The sequence below is a fragment of the Pristiophorus japonicus genome, chromosome 7, assembly GCF_044704955.1.
Source record: "Pristiophorus japonicus isolate sPriJap1 chromosome 7, sPriJap1.hap1, whole genome shotgun sequence".
Classification (NCBI taxonomy): domain Eukaryota; kingdom Metazoa; phylum Chordata; class Chondrichthyes; family Pristiophoridae; genus Pristiophorus; species Pristiophorus japonicus.
In genome coordinates this window covers 167425324-167449308 of record NC_091983.1, presented here as the reverse complement: position 1 = coordinate 167449308, position 23985 = coordinate 167425324, and the positions used below count along the sequence as shown (strand labels likewise).

General features: G+C 43.0%; 1 protein-coding gene across 2 annotated transcripts in view; it reads right to left on the bottom strand.

Annotated features, from left to right (window-relative positions):
* The window catches only part of mdn1 (midasin AAA ATPase 1), a 215109-nt gene that overhangs the window by 17958 nt on the left and 173166 nt on the right, over nucleotides 1-23985 (bottom strand). For both annotated transcript variants that reach the window (XM_070885519.1, XM_070885520.1), the window contains exons 78-89: nucleotides 23263-23378; nucleotides 22510-23004; nucleotides 21180-21397; nucleotides 20923-21051; nucleotides 20206-20393; nucleotides 17778-17939; nucleotides 16847-16984; nucleotides 15386-15524; nucleotides 11377-11558; nucleotides 8139-8276; nucleotides 5530-5671; nucleotides 4442-4764 (exon numbers count right to left, since the gene is read on the bottom strand). In XM_070885519.1, the coding sequence (XP_070741620.1) occupies nucleotides 4442-4764; nucleotides 5530-5671; nucleotides 8139-8276; nucleotides 11377-11558; nucleotides 15386-15524; nucleotides 16847-16984; nucleotides 17778-17939; nucleotides 20206-20393; nucleotides 20923-21051; nucleotides 21180-21397; nucleotides 22510-23004; nucleotides 23263-23378 (2370 nt within the window). The remainder of the gene's footprint in view (nucleotides 1-4441; nucleotides 4765-5529; nucleotides 5672-8138; nucleotides 8277-11376; nucleotides 11559-15385; nucleotides 15525-16846; nucleotides 16985-17777; nucleotides 17940-20205; nucleotides 20394-20922; nucleotides 21052-21179; nucleotides 21398-22509; nucleotides 23005-23262; nucleotides 23379-23985) is intronic.

Here is a 23985-nt window from a genome sequence, read left to right as displayed (position 1 = left end):
CCTCAGCTGGAATATTGTGTTCAGTTTTGGTCTCCTAATCTGAGGAAGGACATTCTTGCTATTGAGGGAGTGCAGCGAAGGTTCACCAGACTGATTCCCGGGATGGCAGGACTGACATACAGGGAGAGACTGGATCGACTGGGCCTGTATTCACTGAAATTTAGAAGAATGAGAGGGGATCTCATAGAAACATATAAAATTCTGATGGGACTGGACAGGTTAGATGCAGGAAGAATGTTCCCGATGTTGGGGAAGTCCAGGACCAGGGGACGCAGTCTAAGGATAAGGGGTAAGCCATTTAGGACCGAGATGAGGAGAAACTTCTTCACTCAGAGTTGTTAACATGTGGAATTCTCTGTCGCAGAGAGTTGTTGATGCCAGTTCATTGGATATATTCAAGAGGAGTTAGATATGGCCCGTACGGCTAAAGGGATCAAGGGATATGGAGAGAAAGCAGGGAAGGGATACTGAGGTGAATCTAGTGGTACAGGCTCGAAGGGCCGAATGGCCTACTCCACCTATTTTTTATGTTTTTAAGTAACCTCATGGCCCAGCACATCCCTCACACACAAAACCAAACCTGGTTCAATGGGGTGCGTAGGAACAGCACCAGTCATATCTTAGAAATGAGGTCTAACCTAATGAAGCAACAACACAGTGCCACCTGCATGCCAAACATCAAAAGGTGGTTACAGACAGAGCTGGGTCGTTCCACAAACAACATATCCCAGTTCTGTAGTCCTACCATGTCTTGTCGAGGATGGTGGTTTGACAATCAGGCTACTGACTAGAGGAGGATGCTCCATGAACACCTCATCCTCAACCATGGATAACAGCCCCCAGTACACGAGTGCAAGAAACAAGACTCAAACATTGGTAAACATCTTCAGCCAAACGGACAACGACTGCTTGCATTTACACAGCACATTTAACTCAGTAAAACACCCTAAGGCGCTTTCACAGGGGAGTGACCCAATAGACGAATACCCTCGGCCTCCTCCTAAGGACCCCATCCATCATAGCTGCTATTGCTCAGCCACTTTGGTTCACTCCATGTGACATTAAATGGTTGGGTGCACTCGACCGAAGCTGTTGCTCCCTGTCAGTGACTGCAGGCAGCTCAGCATGTTGAGTGTAGAGTGCAGCAGTTGCTACTGCTATCAGTTAATTTGGTAAATTGCATGGTAGTAACATTTGCACAGAGTAAGGCAAACCACTAATCTGACTGTTGTGTGAGAGGCAATACGGTACTTGTTAAGCATAGCTGACTAATAGGTAAGTTACTTTCCAGGAATCGCTAGATTTTAGTAAATGTGACAATTTTCTACCTTTGTGTAACATTGCACCACCCAAACATTCATTAATCGTAGAATCAGAAATTTACAGCACGGAAGGAGGCCATTTCGTCCCATCGTGTCCACGCCGGCTGACCGAGATATCCAGTCTAATCCCACTTTCCAGCTCTTGGTCCGTAGCCCTGTAGGTTATGGCATGTCAAGTGCATATCCAAGTATCTTTTAAATGTGGTGAGGGTTTCTGCCTCTACCACCCTTTCAGGCAGTGCGTTCCAGACCCTCACCACCCTCTAGGTGAAGAAATTTCCCCTCAAATCCCCTTTAAACCTCCCCCCAATTACTTTAAATCTATGCCCCCTGGTTGTTGACCCCTCTGCCAAGGGAAAAGGGTCCTTCCTATCCATTCTATCCAGGCCCTTCATAATTTTATATACCTCAATCAGGTCGCCCCTCAGCCTCCTCTGTTCCAAAGAAAACAAACCCAGCATCTCCAATCTTTCCTCATATCCAAAATTCTCCAGTCCAGGCAACATTCTTGTAAATCTCCTCTGCACGCGTTCCAGTGAAATCACATCTTTCCTGTAATGTGGTGATCGGAACTGCACATAGTACTTCAGCTGTTCAAGCACAACCCCCTTGCTCTTGTATTCCATGCCTCGACTAATAAAGGCAAGTATTCTGTATGCCTTCTTAATCACCTTATCTACCTGGCCTGCTACCTTCAAGGATCTGTGAGCCTGCAATCCAAGGTCCCTTTGTTCCTCTATACTTTTCAGTGTCGTACCATTTAAATGTTTATTCCCTTGCCTTGTTAGACCTCCCCAAATGCATTACCTCACACTTATCTGGATTGAATTCAATTTGCCTCTGTTCCGCCCACCTGACCAGTATATTGATATCTTTCTGCAATCCACAGCTTTCTTCTTCATTATCCACCACACAGCCTATTTTAGTGTCATATGCAAACTTCTTAATCATACCAACATTAAAGTCTAAGTCATTGATATATACGACAAAAAGCAAGGTACGCAGCACTGAGCCCTGCGGAACCCCACTGGATATAGCCTTCCAGGCACAAAAACACCCATCAAACATTATCCTTTGCTTCCTGCCTCTGAGTCAATTTTGGATCCAACTTGCCACTTTGCCCTGGATCCCATGGGCTTTTACTTTTGTGACCAGTCTGCCATGTGGGACCTTATCAAAAGCTTCGCTAAAATCCATATACACTACATCATACGCACTGCCCTCATCGATCCTCCTGGTTACCTCCTCGAAAAATTAAATCAAGTTAGTCAGATATGACCTTCCTTTAACAAATCCATGCTGACTGTCCTTGATTAATCCATGTCTTTCCAAATTAAGATTTATCCTGTCTCTCGGGATTTTTCCAATAATTTTTCCATCACTGAGGTTTGGCTGACTGCCTGTAATTACTTGGTCTATCCCTTTCTCCCTTTTTAAACAAAGTTGCAACATTAGCAGTCTTCCAGTCCTCTGGCACCACACCTGTAGCCAGAGAAGATTGGGAAATGATGGTCAGAGCCTCTGCTATTTCCTCTTTTGCTTCTCTTAACAGCTTGGGATACATTTCATCCAGGCCTGGGGATTTATCCACTTTCAAAGCTGCTAAGTCCCTTAATACTTCCTCTCTGTTTATTTCTCTAATATTTCACACTCCTCCTCCTTCATTGCAAAGTCTGTATCACTCCTTTCTTTTGTGAAAACAAATGCAAAGTATTCATTAAGAACCATACCCACATCTTCTGTCGCCACACACAGATTTCCTTTATGGTTTCTAATAGGCCCCACTCTTTCTCTGGTTACTCTCTTGCTCTTAATGTATTTATAAAACATCTTTGGGTTCTCCCCGATTTTGCTTGCCAACATTCTTTCATGCTCTTTCTTTGCTTTCCTGATATCTTTTTTAATTGCACCCCTGCACTTCTTATACTCCTCTCGAGTCTCTGCAGTATTGAGTTCTCGGAATCTGTCATAAGCTTCCCTTTTTTACTTTATCTTACCTTGTATGTCTCTTGACATCCACAAGGCTCTAGATTTGTTAGCCCTACCCTTTTTTTTTTTTAAAGGGAACATACTTGCTCTGCACCCTCAGGATCTCCTCCTTGAATGCCTCCCACTGCTCTGACACTGATTTACCATCAAGTAGCTGTTTCCAGTCCACTATGGGCTAAAGCCCATCTCAGCTTAGAAAAATTGGCTTTACCCTAATTGAGAACTTTTATTATTCCTGGTCCAACTTTGTCTTTTCCATAACTACCCTAAATTTTTACTGAATTATGATCACTAGCACCAAAATGCTCTCCCACTGATACCCCTTCCACCTGCCCCTCTTAATTCCCTCAAACCAAGTCCAGAACAGCTTGTTACATACTGGCTAAAGAAGTTCTCCTGAATACATTTTAGGAATTCCACACCCTCTGTACCATTCACATTGCTGTTTCCCCAGTTAACATCAGGGTAGCTGAAATCCCCTATTACAGCTCTATAGTTTTTTTACAGCAATTTGCCCACACACTTGTTCTTCCATCTCCCTTTGACTGTTTGGGGGTCTGTAGTACACTCCCAGGAGTGTGATCGCCCCTTTTTTGTTCTTTAATACCACCAATTCAAAATTTAAAATTCCCCAGTGGATGTTACAAAAAAAAGATCGGATGCAATGATTAGAAAGAATGTATTAAATCTAAAAGGATCAAATGTCAGTAAACCACAGGGCTAAAGTTTGAATAGTTTATGAAGTTACTGAACTACCGTTAAATTTTCAGGTAATTACTCTCACCTCCATTACTGTCAATTTACCAGGAGGACACCACGGAGTAGCAGGACACAAGTTTGAAACCTGTAATTCCCCAAGTAGTAAATTATCAATGCCAGGCATCTTGAGGAAATCCAGATGCCGAGAATTTCTCCATAGCGAAGAAAAAAAAGACAAAGATTCATCTCGAGCAGCTTTAGTCCACTTTATCGTAACTGGTTACTGAGGACGGCAGGCTGAGGTCAGGAAGGCCACCTGGTCTTTACCATGTAAAAGGTGCTATAGAAATGCAAGTTGTTGTTGTTGGCCCTCTTCCAAGGCTGCAAGAAAAAGTAAACACCACATGAAAGGAAATTAAAAAATCACATACTTTTGGCTGCAGTCCCTCGTTATCGGGAACTCCTTCGTCCTCCCTGGCGGATTCTTTCCGTTCATCTTCTTTAGGCTGCTGTTGCTCTTCCATGTTTTCAGCATTTTCTTCTTCTTCCCAGTGTTCCTGATCTTCCCCAATATTTTCCTCCTCATTCTCGTCATTCTGTTCTTGGGTTTTCTCATCAGTTCCATCCTCTGTTTGAGGATGGTCATGATCCTGTTCTTGTTCAGTGCTCTCCTCCATTGTCTGGTCACCCTCATCATCTGGAGCTTTCTCATTAAAATCCTTCAGTTTTTCTTCTATATCAAAAGGATTGTCTCCTTTATAAAATTAAAAAAAAGGTTTATTGTAACTCTACACTCTCAAAATCTGCAATTGTGGTTCTGTTGTAAAGAGGTGTAACTTTTTCGACAGTAGTCCTTTAAAAATGATGGAAGCAGTCGACAAAAAACATGGGTTAAACAATAAGCTGGACGAGGACAATGTGAAAGGTTTATGAATTTTATAATAAAAATTTCAATTTAAAAAATGGTTTTCTTTAAAAAGGAACAGCAGCAAAATAAAGACCGCAAACTGGTTTCAAGAGAAACAGTATATTTATCCATATATCTTTTAAATTTTTAGTATTTAATCTTAACATTCTTATATAATTCCATCCAACCCACCCATTGCCCTACATTGGAGCTGTGTGCCAGGAGGCAGGAGGTCGCCAGGAGCAATCTGAAAAGTAAAGAGCTCGGATTCTTGCTCGCTGTCTAGCGCCCCCTGCTGGAAGAGAGCATGCGACTGCACGTGGAGATTAGACAAGAGCCGGGTTGGGCTCATTCACTGAATAACGGATCTTGGGCTTGGTACGACAGGGTGCCCTCCACCCATGGAGCCTCACCCAGAAAGGAGTCAACAGCTCAAGAGAAAATTGGCAAGAAATTCTGGCCGGTATAACTTGAGCTTAAACCAGGTGCTGCATTTATTCATTGAACTATCAACTATCAGAGGGGGAAATATCAGATTGTCAAACTATTGCAAAATCTATTCCTCGAGAACATATTCCAGAGAAGCCTACGGCTAACTGACATCCTTATTACCTTCTTCCTCCTGCTCCTCGTCACTTTTATCTCCATCTTGGTTTTCCAGGTTGAGATCTTCAGGCAGGTCCAAGGCCTCTGCTTCTGGCTTTTTGTCTTGATTGCCTTGGTAAGGGTCTACTTCATTTTCGTCATACTCGCGCTAATGTAATGAAACCGATTAGTAAGCATCCTCAGACTCTTGTATTTGGAATTTGTTCACGTCACTAATAAATGTCTGGTGCAATAATAGGTTCAGTCTACATGTGACTAACACGACTAGATTATCTTGATTAGATATTTTCACATGAACGTAATGTAATATCTATACTGTCATTTGAGATCAATGTGCACATTTGTATCTTCCACAATAGGCCTTTTGTGAAGAATGTTTTAAACGTGATGCAGCCATCACTGGAATGAGAACATATTTCACTTCTAATGAGATCTGTGTAGCTTATCCAAACTTGTTACCACTGCACAGAAAAAGCATTTCTACTTCTGGATGTTGCACTACTCATTGCTTTTTGTAAAAAAAAATGTATGGTTTTAAAAAGTTGGTTTAGTTATTTTCCCCTCATAGGGCCCAAATTTGGCCCACCCGTTTTTTTCGGCGCACTCACTGGAGATGCACCGACTTCTAGAGTGAAAGCGGCACCGCAAAGATCTCCCCGGATTCTGGCCGCTCTCGGCATGGTCTATCCATTACGGGACGGAGCTAGGGCCCTGCGCGAAAAACAGTGCCGGCAGCTCAACGTATGCACACTGGAGGTTTCGCGCATGCGCAGTAGCTCCTGCCCCCTGCCGTGCTGCAGCATGGGACCCGATGGATCCCGCCCCTATCCCAGGCCGAGTGGCCTCACGGCACGGGCCGGGCTGGCTGCTGGAATAGTCAGAGAGTCGGATCGCTGGAATAGAGAGAGAGAGAGAGAGAGAGAGAGAGAGAGAGAGAGAGAGAGAGAGAGAGAGAGAGAGAGAGAGAGAGTCAGATCGCTGGAATAGAGAGAGGGTCGGATCGCTGGAATAATCAGAGAGTCAGTTCCCTGTGCTCTCCCACCCAGTCCCGCCCGCACCTATCCCCAGCCTCTCGCACCGGCTGGCCCGCTGACTTCCCGGATCTGAGTTAGGAAGGTAGGACTTAAATTTTATTTTTTATTTCTTCTTGATGGTTTTTATGCTTCTTGAATGTTGTTGTGCTTTGTAAGGTCCTCTCCATTTCCCTTCCCACCTCTATCTCTGGCTATCTGCGCTGATTTCTTAACTCTCCACAAAGATTTTCTGTGCGGCCACAAGTGGCCACATACACTGGCCTAAGTTAGTTTGGAGCAACTATTAGCTGTCCAAAATGGCTTAAATGGCCAAAACTGGCATACATGGCTGATAACGCCCCCTTTTGGAAAAAAAAACTAAATTAAACAAATCCTAACTAACTCCCTTACATGGCGCAAATTGAATGTGCAAAATGGGGAGTTTTAAGATACTCCAGAAAAATCAAGTTGCTCCAAAAAACAGAGCAATTCCTGGCCAATTTTGGGCCCTTTATCACTCAGAGTCTGCCTTTCCCGCCTCTAAAAATTCCAATTAAGAGAGTAGACAAGTTATTTGCCCAATGCTTTCTCATCAGCTCAGAACCTCGCACAGATCATGCGATGGAGAACTGGAGCTTGCAACGTGGGAAACACGAGATGTGAACTCAGGTGCAGCCAGTCACATAGCCAGCGAATAAGGCAAACATTTTATGCTTATGTAAATAATCACAGTAGGAACCGGACTAATTCCAAGTCTTGCGGAATTTGTACAAGGCATCGGCTTGGGCCGCAGCTGGAGAACTGTGTTAAGGTTTGGATACCCCATTTTAAGAAGAACATTATGGCCATGGAAAAGGTACAATTGAAGATTGAACAGAATACTACCAGGAATGATTGGTTATGAAGACAGACATGAAAAATGGGAGCCTTTTCTACAGAAATAGTTAAGTGGGGATCTAATAATGGTTTTCAAAGTGACAAAAGATTTGTAGGGGGTGGAATAATGAAAGATTGTTGCCATTGGTAAGTGAATCACTAATAAAGAGTTAGACTGAGCATCATGAACATTTTTCCATGCATAGAATTATGAGTGAATGAAATGGTTTATCAAAAGTGGCTACTGAGGCAGAGACTACAACATAATTGAAAAGGGAATTGGTCAAGTATTTGAAAAGACTGAATATAAAAGGATATGGGAAAGGGCATAGAAACAGGATTAAAACAGAAAGTAATTGAAGAGCCATCATTAACACATTGGCAAGGATTGAATGGCCTCCTTCTGTGCTGTAATCCCCAGGATTCTTGTGAACTTGGCAAGAACAGGATTCAGATAAAATCAACAATCATAAAGACAAAACCAAGAGCGGCAGTGAGCATCCAAAAGTAAGCCGGGCAATAATTCAGAGCATTTATAGATACATATGCAACTTCCATATTCAGCATTACATTGTTCAGACACTTATTTTAACCCTTAGAAACTCACTTCAGTGACTGAAGCATTTGCGACAGAAGAAACTAGTTTTAACCAAAATATTGATATTGCACATTTATTTCTTATAATCCTTTCTGAATGTTCATTTTGGTGAAAATAAATGTCAATACCTCATCCAACTGCTCATGGATTTTTTCTTTGCCTTCCTCTTCCCCTCTCTCCTCCTTTTTCTTCTCCTCCTGTCTTTCTTTGTCATTTTGGTTTGCTGCATTCACGTTGTCATCTTTAGCAACAAGTTCAGACTGTTCCTGTAATAAGTACAAGAAAAACAATTGAGGTTAACTAAAAAAAGTGCAGCCGAATCAGGTCGAGGCAACTCCCAGATGGAGCTGATCAATAAATGAAAATGAAGAGGTTTACCATTAACCTGTTGGGGGGGGGGGGTCAGGGGAAGGAAGAGACATATAAAATCAAGTGCTCAGATCCATGCAAATCTTTTCAAATTGGCAAGAAAGAAATGATTGTTGATTGATGATATCAAAAAAACAATAAAGTCCCAGTGCACATGCGATGTAAAATATTTGCAGATGCAGGCCGTCCAGGGGGAGCGATGTTGGTAGCTGATCCCATCCTCATTGCTGTCTCCACCCTGCTGTCTAAAATAAATTTCCCTTCATAGGGCTGGTTAAGCCCGCCCAGCGCGTTTCCCAGCCAATTAGAGGAAACGGGTCTGGTGATGTCATTTAATGATGAGTCATCAGTCGGTTTCCTTAAAGGGACCATGTCCAGTTTTATTTTGACAGTTGTGCTGTCAGTGTTCTACAGCATTGAGGTGTTGCAAATATTGACAATCACTGCACATATACTTATGGAGAGAGTTCACAGCACGCAGTGAGGTTCTCTTCCCTGCCCATGGGTGGAGGATACTGCCCCAGGACACCAACGCAGCCTGGTTGCACATTGCAGAGGAGAGCACAAGCAGGAATGTAGTCAGGAGGACCTGGATGCAGTGGCACAAACGTTTCACTGATCTCAGTAAACCAGGAAATGTTAGTACAAAGCTACACTCAACTTCACCCTGTTGTGTCTCTGAGCACATCCCCATCACTCTGCCTTCCCGACCCTACTCCTGCACATCCTCACACCAACTTACCTTGCACCTTCACCCATCCCTCTCTATCTACATTATCACATCCCCATCTCACTAGCCACCCCTCACACTCACCCTCATCTTATTGCAATCAAACCAACTAACAACACACAAGGGTAGGCACTTGGGTGTTTTATGCAATGTACATGTAAAGTTAATGTTACTGTGGTGTCAAACATTGAAACTTTTATTTTCAACACTTTGCGTTCTTGGACATATTTGTGTACACCTTTGGAAGTGGCTTAGTGAGTTTCAGTGAATAGTGAGACATAACAGTACTCCCCGCAATGGTGATGAGTGTGAAAGGAATGGCTTGGACATTGTAAGGATGCTTTATGGCATTGGTGTGGGGTGGTGCCAACCTGGCGCATCATGTGGCAGTCAGGGTGTACAGCGTCAAGTGAAGTAAATATGACCATGACGAGGCCACCCTGGGCCTTCTGGGCAGCACTGTGGTCAGGTGCTAATGCCCTCAGTCCTGCGCATTGTGGAGCAGGTTGGTGTTGTTGCTGCTCGTGGTGGGGTTCTGAAGACCAAGGTGAGAGAGAGTATAAAGGGTACCCATGGAATAGATAGCAAGTGAAGTAGAGATGACAGAAGCGATCCATCAATGGTGAGAGAAGTAATGAGGTCAGATTGGATGGAGACTTGTGTAAAGACTTGCAGCATGATGAATCTGTTGTGGAAATGCAGTGAGGAAGAGCTTGTGGCTGAGGGAAGATATCTCTAAGGTGGGAGCTTTTACTTTACATTTGAAGCTGTCAACTCAACAGTTCATTCAATGGCCACTGAACTCCCACCTCAGCTTGACAGACGTGGTCCATGGCCAGCATGGACCCTGTAGGCGAGCTGTCAAATGCAAAAGGCAAGCTGAAAATCATTCTTAAGTGGCTCTAAACAAGTCACTAATGACCTGAATTGGGTCCCCCACGGCTGCATGTTGGGTCTGCTCAGTGCTGACAGACCAGACATTGGGAAAGGTGCATGGCAGCGGGGTCCCGACCCGCTGGGGAAGAAAAACATTTTCCACCCAACCCGTCACCGATCGTGCCCGCTGATGCCCCGCAAAATTCTGGCCTATGTCTCTCCAACTTCTCAAGTGCCACTCCCCTCTGCACCCTGCCCCCAACATGCCCTCAGAGCTCATCTCGTCCATGAAACCTACCTCTCATTCCTTCAACACCATTCCCAAAAAACGGCTGAACACCCAATTTCTCTTCTTGGCCTCCATGCCAGCTGACATTGTAAATGGTTCTTTCCCTCTCCTCAGTTACTGTCCCCCCTCCATTTCACAAGTGTCGTCATGAACCCCCTCCTCGGCCTCACTGTCCCTCACAAACCACCACCAAAGTCCTTGAATATGTTGGTGCCTCCTCATGCCAATCTCTCTCAACTCCATTTGAATATCTCCAATTAGGTTTCCACCCTGCCCTGGTACTGAAATGGCCCTAAATATTCATGATTGACAATCTCTGACTGTGACCATTATCCCTTGTCTCTGCAGCCTTTGGCACAGTCAACCACACCATCCTCCTCTAATGCCTTTCTGTTATCCAGCCTGTTGGGCCTGCCCTCGCTTGGTTCCACTCTTACTTATCCAATCCTAGTCAGAGCATCTCTAGCAATAGCTTCTCTTCCCGCCTCCACACTGTACCTGCAGAGACCGCCAAGTATCTATCCTTCACCCCCCCCACCCCCACTCCTCTTTTTCATCTGTATGATTCCCCCTGGTGGTATGTATACGGAACTTTTAATGAGAAAAACTTCCTGATTTGGTCAGTAAAATGCTCAAACATGTTATTTTAAAACAAACTGCATCAACTATAAACTAGGAAAACTGAGTTTGGGAGAGGGAGGGTCAGAGTTGGTAAATGTGATACATGGATGCTTCAGGACCCAATGCTTCAAAGGAGGAGTTAGTGCTCATCTGGTATTTGTTATTGTCCCAGAAAAAGGAACAGAACATGGAAATGAATAAAAAATAAGGGAACTAAAAACAAAGACACTAAAAACAAGTAGAGATGGACATCACAACTCCAGCGAAATGAAACAAACCAGGAGAAAAGACTACACACATTGGGTATCCAGCAAGCAGTTTTTTTTCGGTATAAATGGAAACAAAGATGACCATCAACTTTGCTACAATCTCACCGTTTTCAAAATAATAAATTCCAATGCGAAGGGAAACCATCAACACTGAAATGACTTTAATTAAAAGTGGATTTTGCACACAGATTTAGAAATGCTGGACATCTTACCACATCCATCCCAGAGCCCGTGTCTTCAGCCTTGTCACTCGCACCATCATCATCATCATCATCATCATCATCTCCCCACAGTCTTTCATCCAGTTTGTCAGCCTCTGCATCTCCCAGGTCGCCCATCTGTTTATCCAGTTCTTCCTCTTCACTATCCGATTCCTTATCATCGTCATCCTCTCCTGAGGACACAATTCAGCCATTTAAATACCAGTTATTGTGTCTCATTTCAGAATGCTACAAAACTGTGTGGAGGCTATATCAACAATTTGATAACAGTTTAACTAGACTATTTCAAAGAAAAGCAGCTCAATTCTGTATTCTGATGGATTTCTTGTTGATGCTAAATGGCAGAACAATTAAATAAATACTTCGGTTCTGTCTTCACGGAAGAGGACACAAATAACATCCCAGTAATGCTCGGGAACCAAGGGTCTAGTAAGCAAGAGGAATTAAAGGAAATGATTATTAGTAAGAAAATAGTGCTGGAGAAACTAATGGGACTAAAGGCCAATAAATCCCCAGAGCCTGATGATCTGCATCCTAGAGTACTAAAAGAGGTAGCCATGGAAATAGTGGATGCATTGGTTGTCAACTTCCAAAATTCTATAGATTATGGAACAGTTCTTGCAGATTGGAGGGTGGCAAATGTAACCCCACTATTTAAAAAAGGAGGGAGAGAGAAAATGGGGGAACTACAGACCGGTTAGCCTGACATCAGTAGTAGAGAAAATGCTGGAGTCTATTATAAAGGATGTGATAATGGCACAGTTAAATAATATCAACAGGATTAAACAAAGTCAACATGGATTTATGAAAGGAAAATCATGTTTGACAAACCTACTGGAGTTTTTTGAGGATGTAACTGATAGAATAGATAAGGGAGAACCAGTGGATGTAGTGTATTTGAATTTTCAGAAGACCTTTGATAAAGTCCCACATAAGAGATCAGTGTGCAAAATTAAAGCACATGGGGGTAATGTATTGGCACGGTTTGAAAACTGGTTAACTGACAAGAAACAGAGTAGGAATAAACGGATCTGTTTCGGTGTGGCGGGCAGTGACTAGTGGGATATCATATGATTTGGATGAGGGAACCAAATGTAATATTTCCAAGTTTTCTGACGACACAAAACTAGGTGGGATTGTGAGTTGTGAGGAGGATGCAAAGACGCTGCAAGGTGATTTAGATAGGTTGTGTGAGTGGGCAAACACATGGCAGATGCAGTATAACGTGGATAAATGTGAAGTTATCCACTTTGGTAGGAAAAACATAAGGACAAAGTATTATTAAAATTTTGATGGCTTGGGAAGTGTCGATGTACAGAGGGACCTGGATGTCCTGGTACACCAGTCATTGAAAGCAAACATGCAGTAAGCAGTTAGAAAGGCAAATGGTATGTTGGCCTTCATTGCAAGAGGATTTGAGTACAGGAGCAAGGATGTCTTACTACAGTTATACAGGGCCTTGGTGAGACCGCACCAAGAGTACTGTGTGCAGTTTTGGTCTCCTTACCCAAGAAAGGTTATGCTTGCCATAGAGGGAGTGCAGCAAAGGTTCACCAGACTGATTCCTGGGATGGCAGGACTGTCGTATGAGGAGAGATTGGGTCGACTAGGCCTGTATTCACTAGAGTTTAGAAGAATGAGAGGGGATCGCATTGAAACGTATAAAATTCTGACTGAGTTGGATAGACTGGATGCGGGAAGGATGTTTCTCCTGGCTGGGAAGTCTAGAACAAGGGGTCACAGTCTCAGGATACAGGGTAGGAAATATAAGACTGAGATGAGGAGAAATCATAGATTTTTAGAAACAAAAGGCATCGAGGGGTATGGGGAAAATGCGGGAATATGGTGTTGAGATAGAGGATCAGCCATGATCATATTGAATGACGGTGTAGACTCGAAGGGCGAATGGCCGACTACTGCTCCTATTTTCTATGTTTCTGAAAGAAAGTTCATTTATTGCTCACGTAGAACATTATAACATCTTTTTCCATAAAAAATGAAGGTTCACATTTTATTAAATTCTGTATATGTCCAATGTTCAAACCATGACATAAAACAAAAGATTCTCAACAGCTCTCCAGTTTAAAGTTGTTTTTGAGGATAGATGTTATCTTCAATTGGCAGTCAACTGCTGCCAGACCCCAACAGCACAATTCTATAATCAACGGCCTTGTTTTACTATCAGTATCAGTAGAAGCAAACAGAAAATCTGGATATTAAAAATCATTCAAAATACAAACTTATAAATGGAATTAGTTTAAGATACTATAATTTATAAATCTAGCAGTTTTCAGAAGCAGTCAGTATATCTCCCAGGAACTTAACTATGATGACAAGGGATAGCAAGGGCCTATTTCCATTGATGGAGGGGTCTATTAAGAGGGGGCATGGGTTTAGAGTGGTTGGTGGAAGATTTAGAAGGGATTTGAGGGAGGCTTCTTCACGCAGAGGGTTGTGGGGGTCTGGAACTCGCTGACTGGAAGGGTGGTGGAGGCAGAAACCCGCACCACATTTAAAAGTTGCTTGGCTGTGCACTTGAAGTGCTGCAACCTGCAGGGTTACGGACCTTGAGCTGGTAAATGGGATTAGACTTTTGTTGGCTGCCGCAGACACGATGGTAAGTACATTATGGAATCTAATACAGCCAGAGGACTAGTTTCGATCGCCTGGATGGGTCGGAGAGGAATTTTCTCAGATTTTTTCCCTCAATTGGCTTGGGGTTTTAATCTGTTTTTTTGCCCTCTCTCATGGCTCCGGGTGGGGTGGAGTGTAAAATGGTGCAATACATGGGGTATCATAGTTGTGTGGGGCAGACTGGTTGGGCCAGATGCTCTTTACCTTTCCACCATTGTTCATAGGTTTATAGGTAACCTTCAGGGTTGCTGACCGAGGGCCGTGCGGCTCTTTGCCAGCTGGCGCGGACACGATGGGCCGAAATGGCCTCCTTCTGCGCTGTAAATTTCTATGTTTCTATGACATTTGGTATTCACAATACTGTCAAACTGCACATGAGGGTAGCATAGTGGTTATATTACTGGACTAGTTATCCAGAATGTTATGGTGACAAGTGGCGCATGTCATTTAATGAAAACAAAGTCAAGAGATTGAGAAATGATCGACAAGGCACAAGTCAGGAGTGTGATGGAATACTCTCCACTTGCCTGGATGAGTGCAGCTCCATGAAGCTCAACACCATCCAGGACAAAGCAGCCCGGATGATTGGCACCTAATCCACCACCTTGAACATTCATTCCCTCCACCACCGACATACTGTGGCTTCACTGTGTACCATCTACAAGCTGCACTGCAGCAACTCGCCAAGGCTTCTTTGACAGCACCTCCCAAACCCGCGACCTCTACCACCTAGTTGGATCAGGACAGGAAGCGCACGAGAGCACCATCACCTGCAAGTTCCCCTCCAAATCACACACCATCCCTACTTGGAAATATAGCGGCGTTCCTTCATCATTGCTGCGTCGCAATCTTGGAACACCCTACCAAACAGCACCATGGGAGTACCTTCACCACAAGGAGTGCAGCGGTTCAAGGCGGTGGCTTACCACCACCTTCTCAAGGGCAATTAGGAATGGGCAATAAATGCTGGCCATGCCAGCGACGCCCACATCTAGTGAATTAATTAAAAAATAGGATTGGATATATATTGCAAGTCACAAAATAACTTACAGGTTTTCAGGATGTCAAACTCAGACCCCGACATCATTTGATTTTGAACGCCTATTTTTCTCATTTGTGAGCTTTACTATCCCATTCCAAGTAAATTTCATATAAGCTAATGAGATAAGCTATGCTGTAATGCTGCCCATTTTACTATTACTGCAGCTGCAACTTTCTAGCTCAGATCAATGGTATTAGTGCTGTGATGTACAGAAGCCACTATTGGAAAGTAGTAAAATGTGTTCTTACACCAAGATTTCCATTACATTTAGTACATTAAACAGTACACTAAAAGCACATCTTGAATCGTCACTCAGCAACTGACCTGGCTCTTTGGGCTCTCCATCATGCAGTTTCCCCTGGAAGTCCTCGGACATTTCTATAGCATTCTCTTCCTCTTTAACATCTGGCATATTCTCTGCCTCTTCTTTCTTTTCTTGGTCTTTGCAGAAAGTATCTTCCACCTGAAGAGAGGGAGGACACAAGAGTTTCGCTCAAAAATGTGACCTAATTACCTCGTTCAATGTAACATTTTAAAATTCTGTTCGAAAAGTTATTTCAGCAATGAGGGAGAGTTTCTATACAGAATTAAAAAATGGAAGAAAAAGGGAAGAAAGGGAAGAACGAGAACAAAAGCAAGAAAGAAAATACAGTACATTACTGGCTGCTGCCTCAACAGGATGAAGAAATAATGGGAAAGGAAGAGGATAGGACACATGTACCCATCTTTGTTATTACTATAGTATGTCTTCAATTCTTAAACCCTCGCACCACCACTCCACTCAAAGTTCGACAGTACTTTCATTTAAAATGCACCTACCAGTACCAACTGTGTCCAAAATAATTTCTTTAATCTCATTAAATAATTTCATAAAAGTTCATGTTAAACTTAGTTGACCTGCACATCTGTGTAGTATAATTCTGCTCACATCAAGCTGCCCCACCAAAGGCATGGACTTCAGCTGGGATATAGTATCACTGGTAGTGACTGCTGGCCGACACCACCCCAACTAGCAATTTTTCCCAAGTTCAAGCAGAATCATTGAATATTGGCCACCTTTATGAAGATGTGGAATCACAGCCAAGCGCAATCTGGTCCTTAGCCAACACCCTCACACAGGACTTTGCAGCAGGGCTCACTGGACAGCAATCATGAGTGCAAACACTTGCTGGTTTTCACCACTCCAGGCCACTGAAGCACCCCTATTCCCAACATAGCTAACATAAACTAAGTCGAGGTTAAAAATCAAACCTCGTGTTTTCTGATCTGCATGGCTGGATTATACACTGCTTTTACCAACGAGCCAAGGGGGAGCTCTCACTGACCTCTTCAAACAATAATACATCGATTCAGCTCATAGGTGAGCCTCAACTGAAAAGGTACAATACACCATTGAATAAGACAGACAACATAATGTGGTTTAAGTATGATGCTGAGTGATAAAGACAGAATATTGTCGTACAGAATGTAGATGTTGAAGTTCAATCTGTAGCGAGCTGAAGGTTGTTGTGCAACACATTTAACAGCTCAAGTGCAAAAACTCAACCTTAAAAGGCCCAACTTTTTTTTTTAAAACAATCATTGAGTAGCTGATTGTTGAGGGACGGTCCCCTTGAAGGCAGCAGAAGCAATTGGTGCAAGGATCTGATGCACAGCGCATATTTCTAGAATTCTAGTTATTGTTTGAATGGTAGACTTGTAACCCCATTACTTGTGGAATGACCCGATTCCTTTGAAATCTTAACCATGCAATATGGGCTCATATTATTCTGAAGAAACACATACCTGGTCTTCATTTTCTATCTTGTCGCTAACATCCTTCATGCCTTCACCCTCTCCGATTCCTCCAGCTTCATTATCATGGAATTGGGTTGAACCTTCTCCCGCTGCATCCTCCATTAAGTCCTTGGGAAGGCAGAATCCCTGGTGACAAGAAATATTCCTCTCCATCATTTACTCACCTCCCAGATTTTTTAAAGCACTGAGTAATAGCAATCGAAGCTCAGTCTTATTCTCTTCCCAATCCACACTATAAACTTCGTTGAACTGCACATCTGTGTAGTATAATTCTGCTCACATCAAGCTGCCCCACCAAAGGCATGGACTTCAGCTGGGATACAGTATCACTGGTAGTGACTGCTGGTCGACACCACCCCAACTGGCAATTTTTCCAAGTTCAAGCAGAATCATTGAATATTTCCAAGCCCAATTTGGTCCTTAGCCAACACCCCCACATTATAAAAACACTTGCACTGCTAAATTTATGACATTTGGTGATAACATACAATCCCAATGTTGTAATAAAATATAATTCATACCCCTAAAATATTTCAAGTATTTGTGCTTAAAGGATAGTTTACAACAAAGACAAACTTTGTTGAAAATTATACAAGTTTAATTTTTTTTTATAAACGTCACAGTAAACATGGAAGAATTTTATAGTCAAACCTCTATCTTCAGAATATTCAGTTTCCTTTACTTTTACTTTTCCGAAGGACTGACACAGGGAAACATTGCAGATGTAAAGTATTTCTTTGTGGGGTAGGGGTGGGGGGCAGGGAGAGATTTGAAAGTGAGGGGAATGAAGGAAGAAAGGCCAGAAAATATGGTGTTGGAGATAATTTTATAATCAGAAACAAATGATTTTAAATGTGATAATTCAGAAATGTAAACCCATTTTAGTAAGAGCATAAGAAACTTTAATGCTTAACCATACCTGCACAGCAAGGTCTGTGAATAAATGAGCTAAAATGGACAGCAATTTTCCACTGCTCCGGTGAGTAGCCATGGAAACAGTTAGGTAGTACAGGACCAGGTCGGAGTAGGTAGTCAGTAGAGGAAGGAGTCGCACAATGCAGCAGCAGCTTTGATTGAACAACTAAGGAAGAGAAAAATCAGACGCTGAACTGGAATTCCCATACATCGGTTTCTTTTCAGTACTAACAGGAGCAGTCGTTTGCTAAATAAATGAAAAACCATGTTTATCAAATCGCGATTTGGAAGTCATCAATCTCATTGGCAACTTTTAAACTCGCAAAATTGAGAACAAAATTCAGAGCTCCTAGCTCGTTGTCACATTGACCAATGAGAGCACAGCAGGAGCTTGTGCCGGGTCAAGTCACCGATACCACACCAAAGAAATGTGTTTCAGTGATTGCGAGCACAGAGTTACTTGGCACAAGGATGTGAATTTGCCAAGCAAAGCTAAAACCTCTAAGGGTCAGCGATCTTTCCATTTTCTTTTAGCCTGCTTACTGCTTAGGTTGTTCAAAATGCTGTTGAAGATAACAAAGTGAAAAATGTTCCCAAATCTAAAGTGAATTGAACTGAAATTATTTTATTACAGTTCTACTTTTACTAAAGTTATTTTAAGTACGGTGTATGGATTCAGCATCCAGTATCAATCCTTTCTGGGAAAACCAGGAAGGAACAATCGTTCGATGCCAAATTGCAAAAACATTTCAATTAAATTGGTACCAAGAGAATTGCGCTCTTTGCAAACATGACCACAATAATGGTAGGTTTTCAACACTTCCCATGGAGGATCTTGTGGCAAAATGAATTCTAATGGAGAGCTCTTTTGTATATTGACGAGAGTCCATCCGATTATTTCAGCCAGGCATGGACTTTGAACAAATATTTTGTTCACAGTAGAAGACACTAAAAACATCCCAATGGTGGATAATCAACGGACTATAGGGAGGGAGGACAATCACTAAAGAAGTAGTACTTGGTAAAATAACGGGGCAAAAGGCGGACAAGTCCACTGGACCTGATGGTTTGCATCCTAGGGTCTTAAAAGAAGTGGCTGCAGAGATAGTGGATGCATTGGTTGTAATCTACCAAAATTCCCTGGATTCTGGGGCGTTCCCAGCGGATTGGAAAACCGCAAATATAACGCCCCTATTTAAAAAAGGAGGCAGATAAAAAGCAGGAAACTATAGACCAGTTAGCCTAACATCTGACGTTGGGAAAATGCTGGAGTCCATAATTAAGGAAACAGTAGCAGGACATTTGGAAAAACATGATTCAATCAGGCAGAGTCAACATGGTTTTATGAAAGGGAAATCATGTTTGACAAATTTGCTGGAGTTCTTTGAGGATGTAATGAGCAGGGTGGACAAGGGGAGCCAGTGGATGTGATCTTATTAAATGGCAGAGCAGGCTCGAGGGGCCAAATGGCCTACTCCTGCTCCTATTTCTTATGTTCTTATAATTCAAACCAAGGGATTACTCATCATCTTCTGTCCCCAAGAATGAATAAACTTAAATTATATTATTAATTATACACGAGTAAGCTTTTTTCTAAGAAAATGTGCTCAGCAGGAACTTGGTTACTTCTGAAGTTCAAATATAGTTAAAGACATAGGGAGAAAAATTCTGTCGTGCCCAGTTTAGGGGGCGGTAACATCCGGGAGGCGGGACAGTACGCGACAGTACGCGACAGGCACAGAAATTCTGCCCTGCTTGCTAAATTCAGGTTACCGCCCCCGAACGGAAGTGGATGCAAAAGAGCGCGCTTCACTTCCTTTCTGGGATGGTAACGGGGCGGACGCGTCGGGAGTGTGACGCAGCGCTACGCACTGGGCCACGTAGGAGGGGCTCTTCCCTGATTAAAAGGAAGGGCCCAAGCTCCAAACTCTGCAGTATAAAAATGGGCCTACTTGGACCACCGGGGAGTGGGGATGCCGTGCCAACAGCCCAGCACTCAAGCAGAGTACCGGGCTGACCAATCGCGGCACGGACCCCGCATTTAAAGCGGCAAAGGGGCACTCGGCAAAATTTTAATAAATTTTTTTTTTTTTTTTAAATGGCCAACTCCTCCCCTTCATCTATCACCACGCGAGCGGCCTGCCGCCCAGTTTGCTCGGCGCAGTTTCAGGGGGAGATACCAGGGCACTGTGCACGGTGATGACCTAGTCATTGCCAGCACAGTGAAACGGGTCGATATGTGTTACCACCGGCGATAAACTCCCGCAGAATTTAGCGGGAGACATTAGCAGCGCCGGGTCTGGGTGAAAAGTCGTTTGTGCTCCCCCCCACCCCTCCAGCGAGGGGCAAATGACCCAGATTTCTAGGGCATAATCTTATATTTAATCTCAGTACCTATAAATAAAAAGGGTAAGTTTTAACATATAACCAACCGGGTACTGTTCTAATGTGCACTCCTGACGATAATCCATTAGCTTTTCCAGAAGCTCAGAAATGACAGCAGTTACTTTCGGCAGATTTAAAGAAGTAATGTCGCTCGCCAGTTGCTGCTCCAAACATTTACTCAGATATCCAGACCAAACTGTCTGCACCTCCTCCTTATCCTCATTGCCTTCATTTCCTACAGTCAATTAAAACATCAGCATTAATATGTAGTGACTATTTCCTGGTAACCAGCAACAATCTATTTTTAGCATGCATGTAATTTAACAAACTATATAGAATACACTGGCTATTTGGTGTTATGACATTGTCAAGGTACAAAAAAAAACTGAACCTACCCCAATATTTAAAAGAACTTAGATCTAAACCGACCATTCCTGTGTACTCGGCTGTTATCGACTCGAGTGGCTTCAGGTAGCCATCAATACTGATCTCAAAGCAGCAATTTCCAGCTTTCCCCTTTGAGCACTCCTGGATGTAACAGGAGGCATCAGAGCAACCTCCTGCTGAGCGGAAACTCAAAAGGTGACCGGTCTCACTGGTGTTGGTAGAGGTAAATTATAGTACCTCTGTCTAAGTATGATAGTATTCTCTCCTGTCAGTCCCTTCCCCGCCCCCCACCCCCTCCCCATTACCATTCTCCTTTAAATAAAGCATTAATTATTTAAAAATTGAAGACATAGCTGCAAACTAACACCAATGCCTACCAGTGATTTTCTCCTGTTCATTCTCCTCTTTCTGCCTCTTTACTACAGTCTGCACAGCACAAAGTATCGTGTTAATAGCTGGCTCCACTTGCAGGGAGAAGTCCCCTGCTGAACTCACGCTGGAATCTTCTATTTTCAAGGAACACAAAAAGCAAGAGTTAAGTCACAATGAATTTCATGGCCAAGTTTTAATTTATTACAGAAAAATAAAATATAATTTAGATGATGTTTCACTTTTGCACACATTTCATTCTTACCATCAAATGTCAGATTCAGTAGTTCTTTTTCCCAGGTTGTAAATTCAGTCACTGCACAACTGACTTCCTCCTTAATATATTCTAGACTCCTGAACAGTGCTGGGCAGCAAGAAGTGTTCCTGGAGGCAGGAGCAGTGAACAGGGCCTGTACATCTTGCAGCTGAACGATGGTCCTACTCAAACAACCAATCCCCGATGAACAAGTCTCAAAACATGTCCTGACAAAACAAAAAAAAGGAATCGCATTATGTTTTCATTCAGGAAAAATGGTTTACTGAACCAGAACCCTTGCATCATTATACTATTTTTTTAATACAATACAACAGGGACCACATTTCAAAAGGTATTTAATTGGCTGTAAAGCGCTTTGGGATGTCCTGAGGTCATGAATAGCACTTTATGAATGCAAGACCTTTTAATTTAAGTTAAAAACTAGAAAACAGCGCTTCCCCAACAGCTCAGTGAGTTTACCAAGTGAGCAACAGAGTCACCAAGACTAGTCATGTTCTGGGTTCAATTATCAGTCTGCGTTAAATAGCTAATCACAGGGAGGAAAATGGGCCCCCTGCTTCTAATTACCATTTATTGACTCCAAAAGAAAATGCATTTGGTGCGGCCACTTAGGCAAGGTACTTTCTCCTGCAACATACCAGCAGAAGCATCATTTTTCCTGCCCCCACTATTCAGAAGCACCAGGGCCTAGAAATTGGTCTCCTTAGCGCCTCCGGGGGGGGGGGCGATATTGGGGCACTAAGCACTTTCCGACTGGGCACGACAACAAGATCGACTCGCTCTATATTCGGCAGGAAGTTTGCAGCGGCAATATGTCGTTACGCCCCGATCTCCTTCGCCTGGAGATCGTGACGTCATCGCCGTGCACATCGCCCCGGACCCGAACTTTGGTTCTGCCCCCTGCAGCATTGCCGGGCTAAAACACCAGCTGCTGCAGGAGGTGTTCATCGGGAGGCCAGGCACTTCAGGGGCGATGCTTAAAGGCGAGGTGGCTGAGGTTGGTGAAAACAATGATGAAATGCTCTGTCAATTTGTTTTGATGGTTTTCGACGTGATCGATCAGCATGGCACTCTGCTGGTCGGGCTGGATCACGGCTGCCCTCGGGAAGCATGCAAGTTTTTCCCCTTGCAGAGCCTGCAGCTCCCGAATTTCTCCCCTCTAGTCTTTATTTGGCACCTCTTCCAGATGAAATGGCTTAGCTCGAGGAGCTTGTGTGTGCAGAAATAAAGTGCATGAACCCACATTCTCTGCGAACGCACATTAAGTACTGGGCCACCGTTATTATTTGATGTTTTTTTTTTAAATGGAAAGACTTACCATGAATACAGCAAGGTTTTACTAGTTTGGTGATTCATTTCATCCACTTCTGCCTTCACTGCCTTAACCTCTTTCAACATGTTTGCAACCTGGTGAGTTACTTGTTGCCATGTAGGATCTCCTTGTCGCATTTTACAAGCATCGGGCAAGCAATCTGCAACCAAGGGTGTGGGGAATGTCAAATGCGACTGGACAAAATCCTCAGGTGAAGATGCTGCTGCCATTTCTGCATTTCCCGAGTCCCCTTTGCAGCTGACCTTCTGCTCAGTACTGGTTGGTTTCTCCTGCACCTCATCATGCACTTCAGATGGCTGGTCTCTTGGGCAACACTGCAAAAACCATAAAAGCTGCTCCAAGGTCATGATGAACTTCATAGACAGGGTGCACAGTTGGTCCATCCAAAGCTTGATGCCATCCTGAGGTGGAAGAGCCACATCATGATCCTTGAGCCCTGCCAGCCTTTTCTGAATCTCCTGTACGCTTTTAATCAGATGTCTGGTATAGATAAACAGAAATAAAAAAGGATTCAAGCATAAGAGTTAGGCAGCATGCCATTTGACTTTAAAAGTAGGTAAACAGTACACAGAGTTATGACAATCATTGTGATTTTTAATAGATAACTTGTACTGTCCCAGTGAAGTTACTATCTAGGACTGCTCAAATAAAGCACATTTGGAAGATTGTAATTTCTGCACATCACTAAAAATGTACCATTTCAAGAAACATTTTAAGCGGCATTTTCACACAATGTACCTGAAGCCGACCCACTGCTCAGTTAACCCAGTTAGTCGCTGCCTCTGTCTGATCAGCAGTTTCAGAAGATGAGCTGCAAACCCTCGACAACGTTCAACATTACCCAGGCCAAGTTCCTACAAAAGCCAAACAAACGTCATTAAAACTAAATCTGAAAAACAGAAGATGAAATTTCATGAATAAGGATATATCTCGGCAATGAATAGAAACAAACTGAAGAATATAGAAAGGGATAAGACCAGTATCTACTTGCCGGGGTGGCAATTTCTCAAGTTAACCTACTCTCAAGTTTTAACAAGTTTTTCTTCAAGTTAAATTCAATTCATGGCTAATAATTAAGTGCCTAGATTCCTCTATTCTGGATTTGATACACGACCTTCATCAACTTACATTACTTAAAAAATTGGATCGCCTTGCCTGTAACGCCAATCTTTTTCCCCCTCCAAAAGCACAAATTCAATTTTTCCAGTGCAGCGATTTAAATTTTACACATAATCTTTGTTACCCTGCTACAAATTCTTTCCACTGTTTTTAAATTGTTGGAACTAATTAGACAATACTCCACAAGAACTTTGAGGTTGGCATCATACATTTGCAATTAAAAAAATTACCAAATTTATATTTGGGATATGGCTGGCAATGGCAAGGCAGTATTTACAGCTCAGCCCTCATTGCCCTGAGAGTTAGTCACCCATGTAGTGGGAGTCATGTGTAGACAGAATA